This window comes from Musca autumnalis, unplaced genomic scaffold (genome assembly GCF_047663935.1).
Source record: "Musca autumnalis isolate F117 unplaced genomic scaffold, ASM4766393v1 scaffold_3, whole genome shotgun sequence".
Classification (NCBI taxonomy): domain Eukaryota; kingdom Metazoa; phylum Arthropoda; class Insecta; order Diptera; family Muscidae; genus Musca; species Musca autumnalis.
The window spans coordinates 219,636,276-219,658,460 of record NW_027411866.1 but is presented as its reverse complement, the minus strand read 5'-3'; the positions used below and the strand labels follow the sequence as shown (position 1 = coordinate 219,658,460).

The 22,185-nt window shown below is 35.1% G+C and overlaps 2 protein-coding genes across 2 annotated transcripts in view; one reads left to right on the top strand and one right to left on the bottom strand.

Moving 5' to 3' along the window:
* The first annotated feature begins 4,340 nt into the window (after positions 1–4,340).
* ogre (optic ganglion reduced) overlaps positions 4,341–22,185 on the top strand; it is a 98,631-nt gene continuing 80,786 nt past the window's right edge. The window contains exon 1 of the mRNA XM_073976888.1: positions 4,341–4,478. The gene's annotated coding sequence lies outside the window, so the exon portion shown is untranslated. The remainder of the gene's footprint in view (positions 4,479–22,185) is intronic.
* On the bottom strand, positions 4,488–5,752 carry bou (glycosylphosphatidylinositol anchored membrane protein boudin). The gene has a single exon (XM_073976890.1). The coding sequence runs from the start codon at positions 5,256–5,258 to the stop codon at positions 4,827–4,829; it is 432 nt and encodes a 143-aa protein (XP_073832991.1). The 5' UTR covers positions 5,259–5,752; the 3' UTR covers positions 4,488–4,826.

Sequence of the window (22,185 nt, the reverse complement as noted above, 5' to 3'; positions counted from 1 at the left end):
CAGTGAAAACAAAATGTTAAAACAAAAAACAAGGCGATTCGAGACCAGGTCCTAAACTGAACTTTTCTGAAATTTTGTGTGGGAGGTACTCTAAGGAGTTTACCGATTGAGTCCATATTGGAACCTCATCTAAGTCTGGTAGAAAGTTCATAATGTGCAAAGTATGGACCACATCGGTTACTCCCTTCAAGAGTTATCGTGCGCACAAATTTTCCGAACATTTTTGAACTTTTGTGGGGGAGGTACCGGAAGGAGTGGACCGATATAATCCATCTTTGAACTTGAACTAAGTTTGGAAAAAATATTACGAAAGCCAAATTTTGGACCAAATCGGCAGATTCGTTCTTGCGCTCCAACCACTACATACGGTGTCATAGGGTTTTTTGTAACTTTCAGGCTATTTTCTCAGGAAGTATCGACTTGCCCCTAATGAAACTTAAAGCGTCGTATAGAGGACAGCGAATACAACTTGAGTGATCAAAAACCAAGGCGATTCGAGACCAGGTCCTAAACTGAACTTTTCCGAAATTGTGTGTGGGAGGTACCCGAAGGAGTGGACCGATTGAGTGCATATTGGAACCTCATCTAAGTTTGGTAGAAATTACACGATGTGCAAAGTATGGACCAAATCAGTTACTCCCTACAAGAGTTATCGTGCGCACAAGTTTTGCGACAATTTTTGAACATTTGTGGGGGAGGTACCTGAAGGAGTTGACCTATATAGCCCATCTTCGAACTTAAATCGAAACTGGACAAAATATTTCGATACCCAAAATTTGAACCGAATCGATTGACCCGTTCGAGAGTTATCGTGCGCACCAGCCTGCCAGACAGACAGACGGACGGACATTGCTAGATCTACTCTAAATTGTCTGAAACGGATATCGTACAAACATACTTGGGGTCTAAAACCATTATTTCGATGAGGCACATTTTTGGTCGTATCAAAGTGTAAATACCCTCTTTAGCCTAAAGGCTGAGGGTATAATAATACGCGCTATATCTGCTGAACGGAGCAAACCTTGGATCTCCTAATATTTTGTCCAAATGTAGTTTTACTTCTTAAATCGATCTTCTCGTTAGGTTACCCCCACAAAATTTCAACAATTTTGTTAAAGCGCGGTTTGGGATGTGTTCGACGAACCTTTGAAAAAATATACCGATGCTTTTCATTGTGGTCCTGTTTAAGCGAGTTTGTGTTTTTCGTGGGCAAGTCCATGCTTCCTGACATCGTGGCCCAAAATTTTTAAGTTATACGGTGACCAACTGAAATGACTGGTGGGCATAAATCTATCAAAAGGAATGAATCCCAAAATGACATCCACTTCCAAAATGGACTATGTCGGTCCATTCCTTAAAATACATCCTCCGCAACACTTTTGAGTTTCAAACCAAATATATTTTTTGTCGGTAAATTTCAAAAAGGGCTACAAAATCCGTAATCCGTTGATTCGATATTGTCAAAAGATGGACGTTCAATTCACACAGGCTGAGGGTATATCTCTGTCGGCAAAGCCGACTGATACTTTTTTACTTGTGTTTATACCCTCCAGCATAGTATGGAGGGTATATTAAGTTTGCTTTTCCGTTTGTAACGTATTGAAATACTCATTTGCGACCCCATAAATTCTTGATCAGGGTAAAATTCTGAGTCGATCTGTGCACGTCCGTCCGTCTGTGGTAATCACTCTAGCATCCACAAAAATTTAGATAGGACGCTGATATTTTGGGAAAATGCTTCTTTTGTTTGCAGGCAGGTCAAGTTCGATGATGGGCTATGTCGGTCCACGTTTTGGTATAGCCCCCATATAACGGTACCCCCCGATTTACGGTATTTTGACGTTTTTAGCTACATTTTCAGACCGATTTAGCTATAATTTGACATTTAGGGTTCTTAGGTGTCAATAAACTTATAATACAAAACTTGTGGACATAGGTCCACGTTTTGGTATAGCCCCCATATAACGTTACCCCCCGATTTACGGTATTTTGATGTTTTTAGCTACATTTTCAGACCAATTTAGCTATAATTTGATACTTAGGGTTCTTAAGTGTCAGTTAAATTACATAACAAAACTTGTGGACATAGGTCCACGTTTTGGTATAGCCCCTATATAACGGTACCCCCCGATTTACGGTATTTTGACATTTTTAGCTAAATTTTTAGACCGATTTAGCTATAATTTGACATTTAGGGTTCTTAAGTGTCAATAAACTTACATAACAAAACTTGTGGACATAGGTCCACGTTTTGGTATAGCCCACATATAACGGTACCCCCGATTTACGGTATTTTGACGTTTTTAGCTATATACATTTTCAGACCAATTTAGCTATAAATTGACATTTAGGGTTCTTAAGTGTAAATAAACTTATATAACAAAACTTTTGGACATAGGTCCACGTTTTGGTATATATATATATATATAATATAGCTATAATTTGAATTAGCTATAATTTGATATTTAGGGTTCTTAGTGACCAAAAAACTTATATTCGAAAAAATTATGAACTTAGGTCCATGTTTTGGTATAGCCCCATACAACGGTACCTTCCAATTTTCGGTATTTTGAGAACTTTACCTACAAGTTTTAACCGAATTAGCTGTAATTTGAACATTTGACATTTGTAGTTCTTAGTGGTCACCACAGCTCTCCACCAAAAATTGTCAAGAAAGGTCCATGTATGGATAAAACCCCCATATAACGGTACCTCACGATTTTCATTAATTTGATGATTTTAGGTACAATATTAAACCGAACTAACTGTAATTTGACATTACAGATGACGTCTGCATCAACAATTTTTAACATAGCGCCAATATAACGATATCTTCCGATTTTCGGTACTTTGTGGATTTTACTTAAAATGTTTAACCGAACGTAGGTCCATGTTTTGGTATAGCCCCAAAACAAACCTCCCGATTTTCCGTACCTTAGCTTTATTTGTTGGACGAACTTTCTGTAATTTGAAATTTAAGAGCCAACAAAAATTGTTAATTTAAGTTCATATTTTCGTATAGCCCACATATAGGGGTACATCCGAACTAGCTGTTAATGATATTTGTAGTTCCCACGTTATGTACAGATTTTCGGCATTTTGAGGATTTCAGCTATAATTTTTAGCCAAATTAGGAGTTATTTGACATTAAAGGCTCCCATCAAAAACTGTCAACATAGGTCCATGTTTTTTTTCATAGCACCATAAAAAAGGGCCTCCCGAATGAAGCATTTTATGTACATTATCTGACATTTTAACGTACGCACTTAAAGTTGGGGGCAGGAATGAAAACTAATTATTCCATTTTAGTTCAGAATATTTTATGGTGGAGGGTATGAAAAGTTCGGCCCGGCCGAACTTAACGCTTTTGTACTTCTTTTTTTGAGTTATGTCCGCAAAGCAAACTGGACATAACGCCCAAAATCATTTAGGGAGTTATGTCCGTGGAAGTTATGTCTATGCACCTAGCATGGTGTCTGAAGTAAAGGAACGCTTTTCGAGTAAAAAGTGGTAAAACTTGAATATTCTTGCACGTAAAGGAACAGGGCTTTTATGTGTACAGTTTATTTTAACGCTAACAAACAAAACAAGTACCGAATGTCCGAAACATCTAACAATTTTGGATTTTTTATGTGATATGTTTCACACATTTCTTTTAGATATCATTTCGAATTAGGAAAGAGTTTTCGGAAGAAAAATTTTGTTCTATTATTTCAATGTTTTTTCTTCCGGTTTCGTTCTGAAATCGGACATACATATGTATGTACATATGTACGAGTACATAGTACTTCGATCCAATTTCGTTCAGAAATTATGCCAGTCACTTCATACAACCGAAATTCGTATCGATTTTGGAACGATTAGTTACTTGCTGGATAATAGCTGTTCCTAAAAGACAAATACGTCATTTATTGGACACCTAATGACTTCAATGACCAATTTGATGTAAATGCGTCTTAAGAATCTTCTGCACAATATGCACATTAAACTTCCAAAATAAAGTAAACTTTTAACTGAGAAAATATATAGGGTGCATTGCATTGTGTGATGTGTAATTGTTCATTCAATAACATCGAAATTCTTATCTTTATAAAGGTCATGCGACGTCGAATATTGAATTGATTACTTTTTTCTGAATAAGCCGATGTTAAAGAATTTGTATATATTTCTGATTTTCTAGTAGTTGTCAAAACGAATGAGTCGAAATTGACAATCAAAGCAATAGTTGAAATTATTGAGAATGAGTAAACGAGAGAATGAGTTTAAATGGAGTTGCCAACTATTGCATACCGATGAGTATGGCTCTCTTTTACTCCAGGCTTAAAAACGACGATGACACTGGAATACAGCGAAGAAAGAGGAGGAAAATTAAAAAGAAGAAGACAAAGAAAATGTGACAAAATAGCAAATAATAAAAGCAAACACACCAAAAAGAAAACATCAAACCCAAGTTAAGTGAATAATAAATTTAAACAACTGTAAGTTCATTTTTTGTTCTTTTGTTAAAATTGTCTTTATTTTATTTCCTTAAATTATTTTACATTTATTTATTAACAATAAAGTAATTGTTTAATGCTAAGTTGAGGAAGGGAATGTGCCGAGAAGAAGTCTCGTGTACTTATAGACTATATTTACTTAAGTAAAGCTATTCGAGAAATACCTAAGAGAGACAGAAACAATTGTCGTTGTTTATTGAAAAAATGCTGTTCGGGAAGCTTGTTTTGGGAGTTTATTTGCCTTTTGCCCCAAATGTTAATTCTCCTCCAATACAATTATTGGAAGCCATTGTCATGTAAGCGTCCCAGCAACGTAGCGGTCTAAATGTTCTAGAAGACATTTTTAAGCCACAAACCAAGCATTGCCACCACTACACTCAACACTGAGAGCAGAGGTTGTTGATAAACACTGGCGGCAGTGTTACACCCATCTGTGCTGCAGGTATAAATACACGATCTGTATTCCATGCGATCACCTTTGTTGCGTACATAGTCACAATAGTTGCCTAAATCTTTTGAAGAACAGAAACGTTTGGCCCCAATACCTCCCTCAAAACGGCCCACATGTTTTATACAGAATTTGGCTTCATGGACATTGGAGCAGTCTTGTGGCTGAATATCGGGTTCATCGAAACGTTCAAAAAACTCGCCACACTGGAAGGGATTACTGGTATCCGAGCCATCGCACACATAACATTCAATGGCCAAGACCGAACTTAGTGCGGCACACACAATTGCACTTTGTAATAAAAGTTTCCACATATTCCGCGTTTGTTTGTTCTGTTTGTGTCTTTTATCAGATTCCTTCTGGAGTCGTCTTCTTTTTGTATGATGTTAGTATTACAAAAACAAAACAACCAATTCTTTGTTTTTCTTTTTTCTGGTTGTTTTTACACAAACTATGTGTCTGTCTGTCCCACTGAACGACGTTTTCTGACAAACCAAAGTAAAACACTCAAATGTCAATTGTATACTGACGTTTCTCCATTATGTTGTGCTTGCTTTGCTTCTCGTTGTTGCCTTGTTTTGGTTTGGTATTTCTATGGCGTCACTTATGGCCAGCCGTTGTATTAGATGGGTAACGAATAAGCCTCTCTTTTTCTCAAAAACTCTCTACAAAATTTGGCTCTTGAGTTTTTCTTCCACATTAAAACTCTCTTTTTTCCTACAGTATGTTTAAGCGTTGAAGCGCATTTTAATTCTTGTTTTGGTTTTGGCCTTTTCTGGTTATTGTCATCTGTCCGTCTGCTAGCCAAGCGACCATAAAAATACCCTTAAACGTGTTCGTCAAGATTTTCTTTATGGACATTCTTGTTTCCCCGGGCAACAACATGCAACGTCATCAGTTTTCATGCTATGGCTGTTGCGTAGTTACCAATTGGCAATAACACTTTATTTGGCTTACAACGTCGTAGTTACCTTTTTTAAAATGAACAATTAAATCCAGTGTTTCTGTACATAGCTTCGCTGTTGTAAAGATATGGGATGTAACGGCTGCGTTAACTGCGCCATTATCGATGCCCTTTGGCCTGAAAACATAGCACTTAATTTCTTGTGACGCAGTACAGTAGGAAGCTGTGGCGCCAAATAAGTATTAATAACATTTATCTACACATTTTCCAGTTTTTAGTTTTCATCTAAAAATATAGAAAAAATCGTATGGCAATGAAGGTTGGTTTGAGATTTACTGGAACTCTAAGTGAACTTCATTTCTCTCAGATTATAAAATGTTTTCTAAAATAAATTTTGTTGGTACGATTTTTTATACTTTAAAATGTTGTTCGTGTGTCTAACATTATATACAGCGCACAGTGTCACGACCGTGGCCAAAAATGGTCAAAATCAAGTACTTCGGAATACAAATTTATTGATGAGAATTTATAGTAAATTATAATTATAATTAGGGTACCACCGTGGTGCAATGGTACGCACACCCGCCTTGCACGCAGACGGTCGGTGGTTCGATTCCCCCGCCAGGCAACACCAAAAATTTTTCAACGGTGGCAAAATACCCCTCAGTAATGTTGGCGACATTTCCTGAGTATTTCAGCCTTGAAAAACTTCTCTACAAGTGGCGTCTTAGAACACGCCGCACAGTGGTCGAAATCACTGATCTAGCGGCGCGAAATTATTAACTTGGAAAAGAATGGAGATATCTTTCTGAAATTTTGCACAAACTCAGTCTGGGTCCGTGGGTAATAATGTACTAAATATGAACAACATCGGCTAATATTTTGGTATAGCCTCCATATAACGGTACCTCTTGATATTCGGTATTTTGAGGATTTAAGCCACCCTTTCCTTTCAAATTAGTTGTAATTTGGTACTTAGGGTTTCTTTCCACCAAAAATTGTGGACATAAGTCCACGTTTGAATATAGGCCCCTTTTAAGGTACCTCCGATTTTCAGTATTTTGGGGGTTTGAAGCTAAACACAAACATTCTCCACCAAAAATTGTGGACATAGGTCTACTTTTTGATATTGTCCCCATATAACGGTACCTCCCAATATTCGGTATTGTTAGGATTTTGTCTACATTTTCAGACCAAATAAGCTTAATTTTGACATTTTGATATAGCCCCCATATAACTGCAGCGACAGATTATGGCTATTTTGAGGATTTAGGCTATTTTTCAAGACAATTTATCAGCAAGATTTCTAGCTGTTTGCAACTAATTTGGGGTCATTCGGAATCTAGAAAGTCTAAATTAATTAGTAAAACCAAAATTAGACTGGACCTTAGAGGACCTTTGTAGTTACGCTCCATTCAACAAAAGTATATTGCTCTAAAAACATAAAAAATAATAATTTTTGAAAATTTATTTCTATAAAACTATGTAACTTCAGGCACCAAACATTTTTTTTTAATTTAACTTACACCCTCCTCTATCAATAAATAAACTTTGTTTAGTTTTATTACGAATTTATTTAACAATTAAACAAATATGAAACCAGGTTTTTAGCAACAATTTTGTTAAAATCTGATGCATCAAAATTTCTTGCACTTGACGGTGAATAACTGAGTGAATATTTACAACAACAAAAAAATATGAATCGGGGTGCACTCATTGATATGAGAGAAGTCTCCCTTGTCCCATATGGAATGTTGTGGAACAATGCTTTTTATAATTAGTAAACATTTCAATTTGAAGGAATTTGAATAGTGGTATTGATTTGTCAAGAAGGTGTGTCCATGGGAAGGTTCAAATGCGATAATAATTGGAAATGTATTTTTGTACTTATTTTACTAAAATTAATAACTTGTATTATGCTCCAAAAGTTTAATGTTTAAAGTAATTTATCGTTCTCCACCATAGTATGGAGGGTATATTAAGTTTGTCATTCCGTTTGTAACACATCGAACTAATCATTTGCGACCCTATAAAGTATATATATTCTTGATCAGGATAAAATTCTAAGACGATCTAGCCATGTCCGTCTGTCCGTCTGTTGTAATCACTCTAGCGTCCCCAATAATTGAGCCGAGGGTCTTTTTTCCATAGGCAGGTCAAGTTCGAAGATGGGCTATATCGCTCCACTCTTTGGTATAGCCCCCATATAACGGTACCTCCCGAATATCGGTATTTTGAGAATTTTAGCCACAATTTTTAACCGAACTATCTGCAATTTGACATTTCTCAGTGGTCAAGAAATATCTCCACCAAACATCGTCAATATAGGTCCATGTTTTGGTATATCCCCCATATAACGGTACCTCCTGATTTTCGGTATTTTGAGAATTTTAGCCACAATTTGAAGCCGAACTATCTGCAATTTGACATTTGATGTTCTAAGTGGTCATGAAACATCTCCACCAAACATCGTCAACTAGTCCATGTTTTGGTATGGCCCCCTTATAACCGTACCTCCCGATTTTCGGTATTTTGAGCATTTTAGTTGCAATTTTTAACCGAACTAGCTGTAATTTGACATTTGAGGTTCTCAGTGGTCACGAAACATCTCCACCAAACATCGTCAACATAGGTCCATGTTTTGGTATGGTCCCCCTTATAACCGTACCTTCCGATTTTCGGTATTTTGAGAATTTTAGCTACAATTTGTAACCGAAATAGCTGTTATTTGCCATTTGAGGTTCTCATTGGTCATGAAATATCTCCACCAAACATCGTCAACATAGGTCCATGTTTTGGTATAGCCCCCATATAACGGCACCTTCCGATTTTCGGTATTTTGAGAATTTTAGCTACAATTTTTAACCGAAATAGCTGTAATTTGACATTTGAAGTTCTCAGTGGTCATAAAACATCAACAACGAAACATCGTCAACATAGGTCCATGTTTTGGTATAGCCCCCATATAACGGTATCTCCCGATTTTCGGTATTTTGAGAATTTTAGCTGCAATTTTTAACCGAACTAGCTGTAATGATCGGTATTTTGAGAATTTTAGCTACAATTTTGTCTATTCAAAAATAATCGTCAATATAGGTCCATGTTTTGGTATATCCCCCCTATATAACTGTACCACCCGATTTTCGGGAATTTTCAGTGGACACGAAATTTCTTCACTAAAATTCGTCAACATGGGTCCATTTTTGAGGGTCTACATTGTTTTGAAGAAACTACCCTCAATTTGACTCTTAAGTTCCTGCAGCTAAAAACTTTTCTGCCAAAAAATGTAAAGATAGGTTGACTCTTTGATATAGCCCCGTAGGTGGTACCTTTCACCTAGCTGAACACATTTTTTTAGATTAGATTAGATAAGTCTGGGGCACATAAAATTCCTCTTGGGGAAGAAAGGCCTTGGTGAGTATATTATGAACCCCGAAGGACAGATCCGCCGTGAGTCGAACTCCGCGTTATGGCGTGATGAAATTTTTGTTAGAGACCCTGTTGGCCATCAGGAATTAGCGTTATATCTTTGTTCACTGTTGCTTAAGTGCTCTATAAAAACAACAAACAGATATAATGCTAATTCATGGTGGCTTACCTTTTTAGATACAGTTTTAATCCGAACTAGCTGTAATTTGACAATTGAGGTTTTCAGTGGTCTCCACCAAAAATCGTCAACATAGATCCATGTTTTGGTACAACCTCCATATAACGGTTGAAATCAAGATACAGCTCACAATTTGTATACCCTCAGCATTTATTCTAACGAGGGTATAAACACTTTCATACGGGCAAAATGTGTCTCATCGAAATAATGGTTTTAGACCCCAAGTATGTTTGGGCGAAATCCGTTTCAGGCAATTTGGAGTCGATTTAGCAATGTCCGTCCGTCTGTCTGTCTGGCTGGCTGGTGCGCACGATAACTCTCGAACGGATAAACCGAATCGGTCCAAGATTTGGCGTTCGTAATATTTTGTCCAAACTTAGTTTTAGTTCGAAGATGGTTCATATCGCTCCACACCTTCGGGTACCTCCCCAATAAATTTCAAAAATGTTCGGAAAAATTGTGCGCACGATAACACTTGAAGGGAGTGACCGATTTGTTCTATACTTTACACAGCCTGATATATCTACCAGACATATGTCATGTTTCAATATGGACTATATTTGTCCACTCCAAATGTAGGATAAGTTTACTTTAAGTCCTGCTCTCCTGCATTCGCTGCCTCAATTACGACGGTAAACGTTTTTTCACTGGCACGTCCATGTTTCTTGAGAAAACAGCCCGAAGTGTGTAAAAACCTCTATGGGACCATATGTACTTGCTGGAGAGCACGATAACTCTCGAACTGATTAACCGATTTTGTCCAAATTTGGCCTTCGTCATATTTTGTCCAAACTTAGATTCAGTTCGAAGATGGGCAACAAATTCGGGTACTTCCTCCCAAAATTTAAAAAATGTTGCTAAAATGGTATACACCATCTCTCTTAAACGAGGCAACCAATTTGGTCCAAACTTTGGATCTCCTAGTATTTTGTCCAAATTTAGTTTAACTTCTTAAATGACCGATATCTATCTTCTTCTCAGGGTACCTCCTCTATAAAAGTTCAACATGTGTGTCTAGGGACAGTTTAGAGTCAGTTCGAAGATCCTTTGGAAATGCATACCGCTGCTGTTCGTTGTGGTCCTTTTTCCAGCCATATTATGTTTTCCATGGACATGTCCATGCTTCCTACTTCTTACTGGTCCAAATGTTATACGATGACCCACTGAAATGACTAGTGGGCGCGATATCTAAAAAGCTATGACTCTCAAAATAAGAGCCACTTCCATAATGGACTATGTAGGTCCATTGCATTAAGTACCTCCTCCGCAACACTTTTGAACTTTAATCATAATCCACATTTCTATCGCCAAGTTCAAATGTTCAAAACGTGCCACATAATTCTTAAAAGACCCTAAATATATTCGATCAGTCCGTATATGAAAATTTCAATTCACATTGGCTGAGGGTATATCTCCGTCGGCAAAGCCGACTCTTACTTTTTTACTTGTTAAGATAGAGTTTTATAAATTGGCATAGAAGTTATAATTACTTCTAGTATGTTTGGTATTGAAAATTGGCTATATCGGTGCACGTTTTGATATAGCCCTCATTGAACTCCCGATTTTCGGTATTTTGAAGCCTGTGGCCTCAATATACCACCGAAATGGCTGAAATTGGGTATTTAGTCTTCGTTAGGATTATACAACTTTTCACCACAAATTGTTGGCATAGGTCACAGTTTTTGTATAGCCCCATACACAAGCACCGCCAGATTCCAGGTATTTTACTCTCAAACGGATCAAATGATTCGTTCTAAAATTTGACATTCTTAATATTTTGTCCAAACTTAGTTTAAGTTCGAAGATGGGCCATATCGAGGACTCCCCCGCAAAAATTCAAAATTTTCTGTTAAATCGTGTGAACGATAGCTCTCGAAAGGAGCAATCGATTTGGTCCAGGCTTTGAACATCGTATTATTCCTTCGAGATATATATGGAATTGGAATATGGACTATATTGGCCCTTAGGGTACCTCCCACACAAAAATTCGGAAAAGTGAAGTTAAAGGGCTCTTCTCTGCACCCATGACTATAATGAAGACTCACTTTCCTGATCACGTTTCAAGGCAAAAAAAATATTTCGTTTGACCCAACTCACGAAAAATTAACCTTCCACAGATATTTATTTAAATGTTCAATTTAAATTATTTATATAGACATACATATATAATCTATGTATTCTCCTGCTCTAGAACACAAAATTCCCAATATCTTTAAAACATTAAATATGAAAATAAAAAAGACAAACAACCACGAATGTACATAATTGGAAAGCTGTTAGATCATTGATCCCAGCGCGTAACACAGTTGCACTTCGCCTTAATATACAACTCAGAATATTGACTTTAGTTCTAATAATGTATTAAAATCACGTTTTATAGACATTCCCCCCATATATGGGTCTGATTACAATGTTAATTTTCTCCAATGTATACGTTTCACGTTATAATGCTTTTTTGTTTGTATTTCGACTGGTTTTGAATGTTAGATATACAGTCGATGTTGTTTTTCATGGACATGTTAAGCAACTTGTTGCTTTCTTCAAAAGGAACGTGAAAAGCATTCTCCATAAAAAAAACAGAATACCATAAGATAACACACAACACAAATAAAACAAGAAAGCCTAACCATAAGTTGTAAGTGCTTAAATACACACAAAAAGATAGATATACGATGTAAACTACGGGTATTGAAAATAACAAACATGTCGAAGCAATCTGTTATCAATAGAAATATGTAGGTATTGAAAAAATAGTCACCTAAAGGTGGAGTTTATGGAAACCTATGGTCGATGGAAACCTAGCGACAAGTTGGGTAAAAAGCAAAATTCTGCAACATAAGAACCCAGATATGACAGGAAAAATAGATTACAAATTTATACATTTTGGGATGACAGCATTTGTTTTAATATTGGACTGTTAATTGTGCATAATTCCGTAGTGGATCAAAATCTAATAAAATCCTTCACTTTTTGGGGATATTGTAAAAGAAATGTTCTAAATCAAATTTCACAATGAGTCTCTGAATAAAAGAAATTTGTAACCAGAACATTCTTAGCAGCCCTTGTTTTTGGTATAGGGTTTAGGTCATATTTTGCAATTTTTATCGTTATAAATATATTTGTGATTTTGAAAAATATAGAAAACCCATATCCGACTTCGTAAAATTGGGTATTCTTAGTAGTTTTAACTTAAATTACATAGTTAGGATAAAACATTGGTTGCTTATATTGTATGTGAAAATACTTGAGAGGTTAACGGATATGGTCCAGGGAAAATATAGGTGTCATAAGAGCTCTCACATGCACAATTTATCGCGGTCGAAAATAATACAATGATGACAGTAACTCCTGTTTTGGGGACATTTATCGAATTAACCCTAGAAATTGACACTATATACCTAAAGAGACACTATATGCCTAAAATGCAAGGATTCCAAGATATTTTAACTCGAATATTTCGAAAAAACTAGTAAACTTTAAAAACGCCGATACACGTGTCTCATATTTGTAGCTCTACTTTCACAATCTACTCAGTTTTCCTTGTATTTTTATTATTATATATGCCGTTAATTGCAATCAACACTCTAGTTCAATACTGTACTAACGTTACATAGTTTCTTTCAAGTCCATTTTTTGATTTTCTGCACGCTAGATCTGTATTTTTCCCCGCTATATCTCCATTTATTCAAATGTTGCGTAGATGACTTCTATAAAAGAGGCTCAATATAACAGAAGACCACAGTAGCGGATTTGAATAAAATGGAAGATCACGATAGAGATCTTCAATAAAGTAGAAGAACAACGTAGAAGTTTTTCCAAAGAATAGAAGATCAATATAGAATAGATGTTCAACATATAATAGAAAACCATCGGTTCAGAAATTGATTTTCCTGACCAAAATCCCCATTTTTTGTTGTCGCCAATTGTTAATTTCTATATGTCTATATTGAAACTAAAAAAACAAAAAAAAATAGGTCAAAATATTGGAAGAAATTTGTTCCCAATTTTGGAAAATACGTAATTTTTGAAAATTTCTGGAGAGAGAAATGGTTATTTCTCGGAAACTATAACATATATTGTGTTCAATTTTTTTTAGGTAAGTGGGATTGTTGTCTATTACAATCGTTTTAGTAATTTACCATAGCGTTTACACGAAGTGAGCTGTTTTATATTTCCTGAGGTACTAAATTTTAGTGGAATTCCAAATTTAGTGGAACTGTTAGGGAATAGCATTTAACAGAGTTTCGTTTTCGTCGAATGGTGGCTGATTGTCCTCTTTCGGTCCATATAGACGTTTGTATACGTCGCGTTCCGTCCGATTAACACTTTTCAATTTATTGATATACATAGGTAAAAATATGTGTTTTTTTCATACCATACACAAGGAGTATATTTTTTCGGTGCCGTTACATAACTCCCAAAGGAGATACCTCCCAATTTTTTTGGGAACTATGTCCCACCACACTTAGCGGACATAAGTCCCAATGCACAGTGGATCCACCCATTGGCTAAAAATACAAAAATTAATGTCACAATTTTGGTACAACATCTGGCAACTCTGACAGCTATGATAGGGACCTTTTTAAATATATGTTAATTTTTGTTTCATTCGAACGCGATCTTCTTAATAATAGCTTCAAAATTAGGAACATTTGACTAATATTTTTTGTTGTGAGTACAACCTATATTTTAAGTGCAAGTAAATATATTTAAAATATCGCGAAGCTAATACGTATAGCAAAATATTATAGTGGATTTTGAAGGAGGAGGTATTAGCTTAATATTCTTTAAAAAATAGTTTTTTAGCGTGTTGTGCAATTCTAATTAGCTGCATATTTTCTTAGTGTATTTTCTAATGCCCATTCGATCATATATTTAAATTTGACATAAGGTTTTAGTTATGATGCTCACTAGTGCCCACCTCGGGAATAATTTTCCAAAGTAGTTCATGGGATTAAGATTATTCAGTATTAAAATCAGCTGCCATCTAGTGGCACACTATAAATGGTGGGCGGCTGACTAAGCCGCCCTAGAATAGGGTTTCTATGGATATATTAGCGTACAACTCTGTTATCTGACCACGTACATTAACATAATTGGTATCAGTGGCAAGATGATGAAATATTCTTCAAACAAACAAAAATGTTGATTTTTTTAATCCGCTAAATTGGTTGGATTTTATGTTGTTTTGGAGATTGTTTTGTTTCCCCAAGCATATTTTTGCATCATAAGATAATCGAGTCCTTTGTTCAAATCATTTTGTATTAACAGCATAAAACAGTTCTTACCGTATACCCCCTCCAGAGGGGAAAGGGGGAGAATGTAACGCTCGTGGTTTCTTAAAACACTCTTCGCAGCAGCACAACGCTGTAACCGGCGCATTGACTTCATTTTTACACTTTAAATATTTTTGGCCACTTTCTCCATTGTGCAATGGGAGTTTTGTCCGTTATTAAAATTTAAATGTTTTTTTTTTAATACGAATTAACATTAAAAAAATAACATTAAGTTCACATACATTTTCAAAAAGTATGTAAATACTTTCTGAAAACGTATAGCGCATTTGGCGAAAATAGTTTTGAAAACAATCGCGCGATTTTTTATAAAAATATTTTCACTATTTTAGAAAATAAAATGTTTCCGCCACAGCCGAAAATATTTTTGAAAAAAAAATATGTTCACTATTTAAGAAAATAAAAAAAGTTTTGTAAAAATATGCGTATACTTTCTGAAAAATGTATAGCACCGTCGGCGCAATTTTTTTCAAAAATATTTTCACTATATAAGAATATAAAAAGGAGGGTTGGCGTTTTTTATTTGGGATGACGACTTCTATTTTGTTTTTCAAAATAGTCACGCTTAATCCCATAGTCGTTGTTTTAATATTTTATTAAAACAACTTTAATTTATTAGTGCGACAAAATTGGCGATGTTTACCAAGGGGTAAGGCAGGGAAGGAAGACTATAGTTTCAGATCTCGCCACAGATCTTCATCAGTTCCCCTGTTTCTTGTTTTTCAAGAAAATAAAAAGTTTTTTAAAAAAATTATGCAAATGCTTTCTGAAAAATGTATAGCGCCACAAGCGATTTTTTTTAATGAGCTATGTTTCGCTATTTAAGAAAATTAAATAATTAATTTTTATAGGAAATTTCTTCGTCGATTACCGTAGTCTGGTAAAACTTCCCCGAACTGCTTACTTTCTTACTAAGTTGGCCCATTACAGAACATTTGAACCGAACTAAGAAAAGATCTCCATTCCTCTCTGTTTTTCGCTTGACTTTTTGGAATACCGCACCTTTTCATTTCTTCATCCACTTGTAGCTCCATCGAAGCTTAGCCCTGCCGATTCTGCGTGCACCGCCATGTGGCCTTTTTAGCGGGTTCATCATCGCTCATTCTCACGATATGGCCTAGCCAACGCAATCGTTGCATCTCGATACGTTTAACTATATTCATGTCTTTGTATAGCTGATAGAGCTCGTGGTTCATACGACGTCGATATTCACCGTCAACGCAAATCGGCCCGTAGATCTTTCGAAGAATTTTCCTCTCAAACACACCAAGCACTGCCTTATCTGCTTGCGCAAGTACCCATGCTTCGGAGCCACACATTAGCACGAACTTCTACTGACATAATTTCGGACTTAATTTCGTTTTTAAATAATTTAATGAAATCACTAAAATTTCGCTTTCATTCTAACTTTCCATCTTAAATTTATAACCCCTTGTAGAATTATAAATTTCAAAATCAAGTAAAAGCAAATTAAGAAAAAAATCGTTGGGACCCAGCAAAAAAGTCCTCGCAAAATAATGGGTTTTTATATTATTTTTTGGTAGTCGTAACTACTTACAAAACCCCATACTAACCCATTATTTTAACAAGGGCATGGCGCACTGAATTACTAGTTATTCTATGGCCAAAGGAAGTTGAAAAATAACCCAGCAAACTTTGAAAGAAGGGGTTCTATGCGATGACGTGATTTCATTGCATCTATGCATTGGTTCGAAGGAAGTCGTTAAAGATCCGATCTTTTCATCAGCATTTGAACCCATTCCATCGATCCAATAAAGATGAATTTTGTGTTTTTATTTATACACATTTTTCTTAATATATAATATTAATTCTTTACAATAGGAATGATTTAGTCGGATATTCGAAGTTGTTAAAACACTCGTCGTAATGATAATGTCATTGCAAAGGTTTGGTGAAAATGACATGCCAAAGCATTGGTGAAAATGACATGTTAAAGTATTGGTGTAAATGACATGCTTTAAAACATGAATATCATCTTTTGGGGTCCACGCTCATATAAAATTCATCGATGAGGATGCTAATGACATTCCAGTTCACTTTCACCCATGATTGAATGGCATCTTTTGCATCGAACATTTGCTGGGAAGCTTCCCAAGTTAAAAAAAAATTATTTTTTCTATTTTTAGAACAGTTGAGGTAGAATTTATTTTCAATTTCAACACATTTCAAATATCTTATTTAATTTTTTATTTTGCCGTCTACTGGATTTGAACACACAAACTTTTGCTTTGTAGCCGAGCACACTACACACTAGGCCACACACAAGAACATTGAGGGTTGTTTAAAGGTTTACATGTGCTTGCCAACTGTTCTTTGTTTTTTTAAAAAGCGTTGAACACACAACTCTCTGATTTGTAAGTAGTAAGGAGTAATATAAGTGGTTATTTTTGTATACATTACTTTGTAATGGGTAACATAATGACTAACGGATCCGAGTTTTTGCTGGGGAGTTATGTCCACGATTTTTTTGGGAGTTACGTCCGCTTTACGGCCATAACTCCCAACGAATTTTGGAAGTTATGTCCGAAAAGCAAAGTGGACATACGTCCAAAATAATTTTTTTCATTTTTGAACAAATTTAAATTTTTTGTATTGGTATTATTTATTTATTGGCGTTTGATCTTGTTTAATAGACTAGAACATATGAAATGAAATACACAAAAACACTCATATTTTGATGCAAAATATGAAAAGCTCAAAATTTTAATTTTGACCTTGAATTCCTCTGTAACTACTAGACCGAAAATGATATTTCGATTATCGATGCAGTGCAAAGCTAATTGTCAACAAAGAATTATGAAAACATCTTCTCCATTCGTATAAATGTTACAGAGTTTTCACCAGGAAATGACGATTCTGAACCACTGTGAGTATTAGGGTTGTGACTTTTTATAACCTCATATCCCTGTATCATAGCGTGATGAGTTTCTACATGAGATTACATAAAATTTTAATTATAAAGAGATTCTAAAAAAGCATCCGCACAAAAAGCTATTATTACATGTATATCATTTTAGAAGTGGTATTTCAATTAGAAGTGGTTTGTGCGGGACCTTTTTCAATATTTATGTGAAATAAAATTTATTTTAGTCATGAATAGGCCAAAGGTCATTCATTCGTGCAACAGGAAATAATTTTTTGAGATTTGTTTTTCATTTCATAGTATTTTTTCATTTATTTTCAAAGTGATTTGTGCAGAACCTCTGGAATGAATGTTATTTTATGCATTAGTAGGCAAAAGTTCATTTATTCTCACTACAGGATATCATTTTTGAGAAAAAATATCAAAAATTCATATCCCTAGTTCGTATAGAGGACCAATGTACAGGTCTTCGATAGAACAGATGAATAGATTGTAAGAAAAATGCAGGGGTCTTCTAGAGAAAAGCAGTCCAATATGGACATCTTTAATAGAATAGTAGACGAATATGGACGTGTTCTATAAAATGGAAGAACAATTCTATAGGAGACCAAGGATACTTCAAACGTTATATAATTTTGGCCAGGAAAAACGATTTTGAATCCGTGTATCCGGCATATAGAAGTACTTTGTCGTCTGTAGCAACACGTAGCAAAAGATCGATTTTCTCGTCCCTGTACACACAAATTTTTTGTGACATTTTCCCTCGGTAACTACTTTTGTGGCAGTTTATAATTAGGAACACTGCCTGCACCCACATATACAACCTACAATGATTGGAATGTGAAAAGCTAACAAAGAAAAAATGTCCCATTCTTTTCTTTCCAACCATTTAAGAAAACTTTTACAAATAATGATGTGACTCTTCTCGATTTAAAAATATTTTCCAAGAGAAAAAGAGATAGAAAACATCTTTTACAATAGCAAAGAAAGACATATTTATGTTTGATTTGGCTCATCCACATTGGAAAAACTATACCAAAAGAGGCAATATGTATGTGAACTAAAATTGAAATGACACAACGAAATCAGATCAATTGACAGGCAACCAAACTTATTTGATCATTACATTTTATAGGAAATTTATTTTACAACAGCAACAAAAAACTGGAGACATGGTTTTCTATCTGTAGCTCCATATTTTGTGGCAGCCACACTATCTTTGGAGCTATGGCAATTTACGACATCATCAACATGATCTGAAGTATCGAAGAAAAAGGAAAATCCATCAATCTGTGATGTTGCATTGCGATAGAAAAACAGATAGACAGACAGAGTTTTTTGTAAGGAGATAGTGTCTTCAGCATTGTTCACAAATTGTACGTGCCACATATGGAATCAAAGATCTTGTTGTTGTAAATTCCATAAAATATTGTATGTCTTCAAGTTTGAGGGCATTTAACTGTCACTATTTCGATACTGCTCCGCGATTATTTTAGGAAGCTATAAAATAATAGATCTTTGGTGACAAGGGCGCGATTGTTTGAAGCTTTAATTTTATTAGGCCAATATTAGCCTCCATTATTTAATTATGTCTATTAGTTTATTTTAAGCGTGCGTTTACTATTAAACATAAACATAATGCAGTCATGAGCATTCCGACACTTAAAAGTTGATGCCATTTACTCTTTGTTTTTTGAACCATCAACAAATCATTTGTTCGCATTTTTTATTTATTATATTTAAAATATGAAATATGAATGTATTAGTTTTATTTTGTGTTCAAAAAGTTTGAAATAAACATTTGCATATTTGAAATAATAACATGAACAAAACTTAATACTAGTTCTCCCTTAAAGTAATCTCTTTTACGTTTTCGCTCACCACTGATCTAATGCATCTTCAAGAAGACAAAGTGTGGTAGTTACATGTTTTCGCTGGCAATATTGTTCAGTGGAGTTTAGGTTTTTTCTAACGATTTATTTTAAACAACAACATTCCATTACCTTTAAAAGTATGTGTATCATTAATATGGACATTCATTGTATATCGCAAGTTCTTACCATGTAGGTTAATGCCTCAATTGCTGCAATTGCATTGGGTATACCAGTCCAGCGAAATCTGGATAAACCCGTTTTTGTCAAAATTCCAGTAAATGTTGAATGTGTGGTTGAGAAAAGAAATTGGCAAAAGTTTGCTTACAAAATAAAGGGAAAGAATTTTGTTAGCAAATGTTATGTTCATATACATTTGAATGCTCAAAGGATGTGCATTGTACAAAAAAAAACAACATATGTATGTGTTTTGCCATATGTGAATGTGTTTTTTGTGCGTACAATAAATGCAACAACATGCACCCTTGATAATGCAATTATATTTCGCGATCCGGGAGACACTCATTTTCATTTGGAGGGTGGCATGATCAGCTAAGGCCAAGTCCAAAATTTTAGTGCATCTTATAGAATGAAAAACCAACGTAGGCACCTTCTATAGAATAGAAGACAAACATAGCATTGTTATAAAACAGAAGAGAGACGTAGAGGTCTAGACTAGAAGACCAAAGTAGGGGGTCTTCTCTTGATAAATTACTAAAGCAGTTGTCTTCTATAGAATAGGAAATAAAATGACAACGCCGAAGTCTTTTATAGAAGACAGGACCAACGCAGAGGTCTTCCATAGAATAAATACCAAGGCAGAAATATTCTATAGAGCAAATAACTATGAAATAGAGTGCCACAACATACATATGTCTTGTATAGAATAGAAATCTAGTAGACGTCTTCTATAGAATAAAATTCCAATGCAAAAAAGCGAGGACCTACGAAGAGGTCTTATTTAGAAGAGAAGGCCTACGCAGTGGTTTTATTCAGAAGAGAAGACCAACGCAGACATCTTCTATCGAATAGAAGACCAACGCCGAGGTCTCCAATACAATAGAAGACCAATTTAGAAATCTTCTATAGAATAGAATAAATGAAGAGGTCCTCTATGGTGTAGATGTTCAAAGCATAGGTCTCCTACAGAATAGAAGACGGTGGTGCACGGTGGTCGAAAGCACTGATCTAGCGGCGCAAAATTAATAACTTGCAAACGAATTGAGATACGTCACTGAAATTTGGTACAAACTCAGCTTGTACCTGTGGGTAATAATGGGCCAAATATGAACAATATCGACTGATGTTTTGGTATAGTCCCCATATAACGGTACCTTAAGATTTTCGGTATTTTGAGGATTTATGCCACAATTTCGTAGAAAATTACCTGTAATTTGGTACATAGGGTTCCTAGTGGTCACAAACTATTTTCACCAAAAATTATGGACCTAGGTGCACGTTTTGATATAGCACCCCTGTAACCGTACCTCCCAATTTGAATATCATGACCACATTTTTAAACCAAATTGGCTGTAATTTTGCATTCCGTGTGCTCACTGCGTATAAAATCTTCTTACAAAACATTTTCAAAACGGATTTCTGTTTCGATGTAGCCCCTTCTATGGCACCCCCGATTCGTTGAATTTTTACTTGTTATCCCATATTTAATAACATATTTAGATATAATATGGTATTATAGTGCCTCCAGGGGTAGAAATCCTCCTTGCAAACATTTCTCATGATAGGTCCATATTTTGATTTAGCTCCCATACAAATGCACAGCTAAATTTGTATGAATTTCATGCAAAATCCCTTATTTTAAAAGTGCAGTCATCAAAAGATTTGCAAATATTTGCAGCCCAAATGTGGTTATTCCGTATCCAGAGAGTCCAATTTCATTCCCCAAAAAATAATCGAACCTAAGTTCGGCCAAGTTTACAAGATGCACTCTATGGAACAAGCGCGTACAACCCATAAAAAACACTAAAAAATTGAATTTTTGAAAATTTATTGCTATATAACTAAGTACCTCCAGACCCCAAACTAATTTTTATAATTTAAATTTCACCCTCTGCTATTACTTAAAAATAAATCATGTCCAGTTTCATTAAGAATTTATTTAACATTTCAACAAATATGAAGATAATTTTTTTTCAACAATTTTTTAAAATCTGATGCAACAAAAACTCTTGTATTTGATAGTGAATAACTGAGTGAATATTTACAACAACAAAAATGAAAAAACAAAATCTTTGTCTGCAAAGTGTCTGTAATCGATACAATGGAAAATATTTCGCAATTTTATAGTTCGATTTTTTGACTTTCGCGCCCCTAGATCAGTGGTTTCGACCAGTGAGCAACGCCAAAATCTTTTTAATGAAGAGAAGACCAAAGCAGACATCTTTTTATAGAAGAAAAGACAAATCATATGTTTTCTATAAAACGGAAGATCAATACACGGATCTTCTATAGAACAGAAGATCAACGAAAGCGACGTAGGGTTCTCCTTTTAAAAACGAAGACCAAGACTAGAAGGCCAACGCAGTGGTCTTCTATAGAATAATAGACTACCAATGCAGATATCTTCCATAGCAAAAAAGACCAACACAGAGGCCTTCAATATAATAAAAGACCAATTCAGAGATCTTCTATAGAATGGAAAACCGATTCAGAGATCTTAT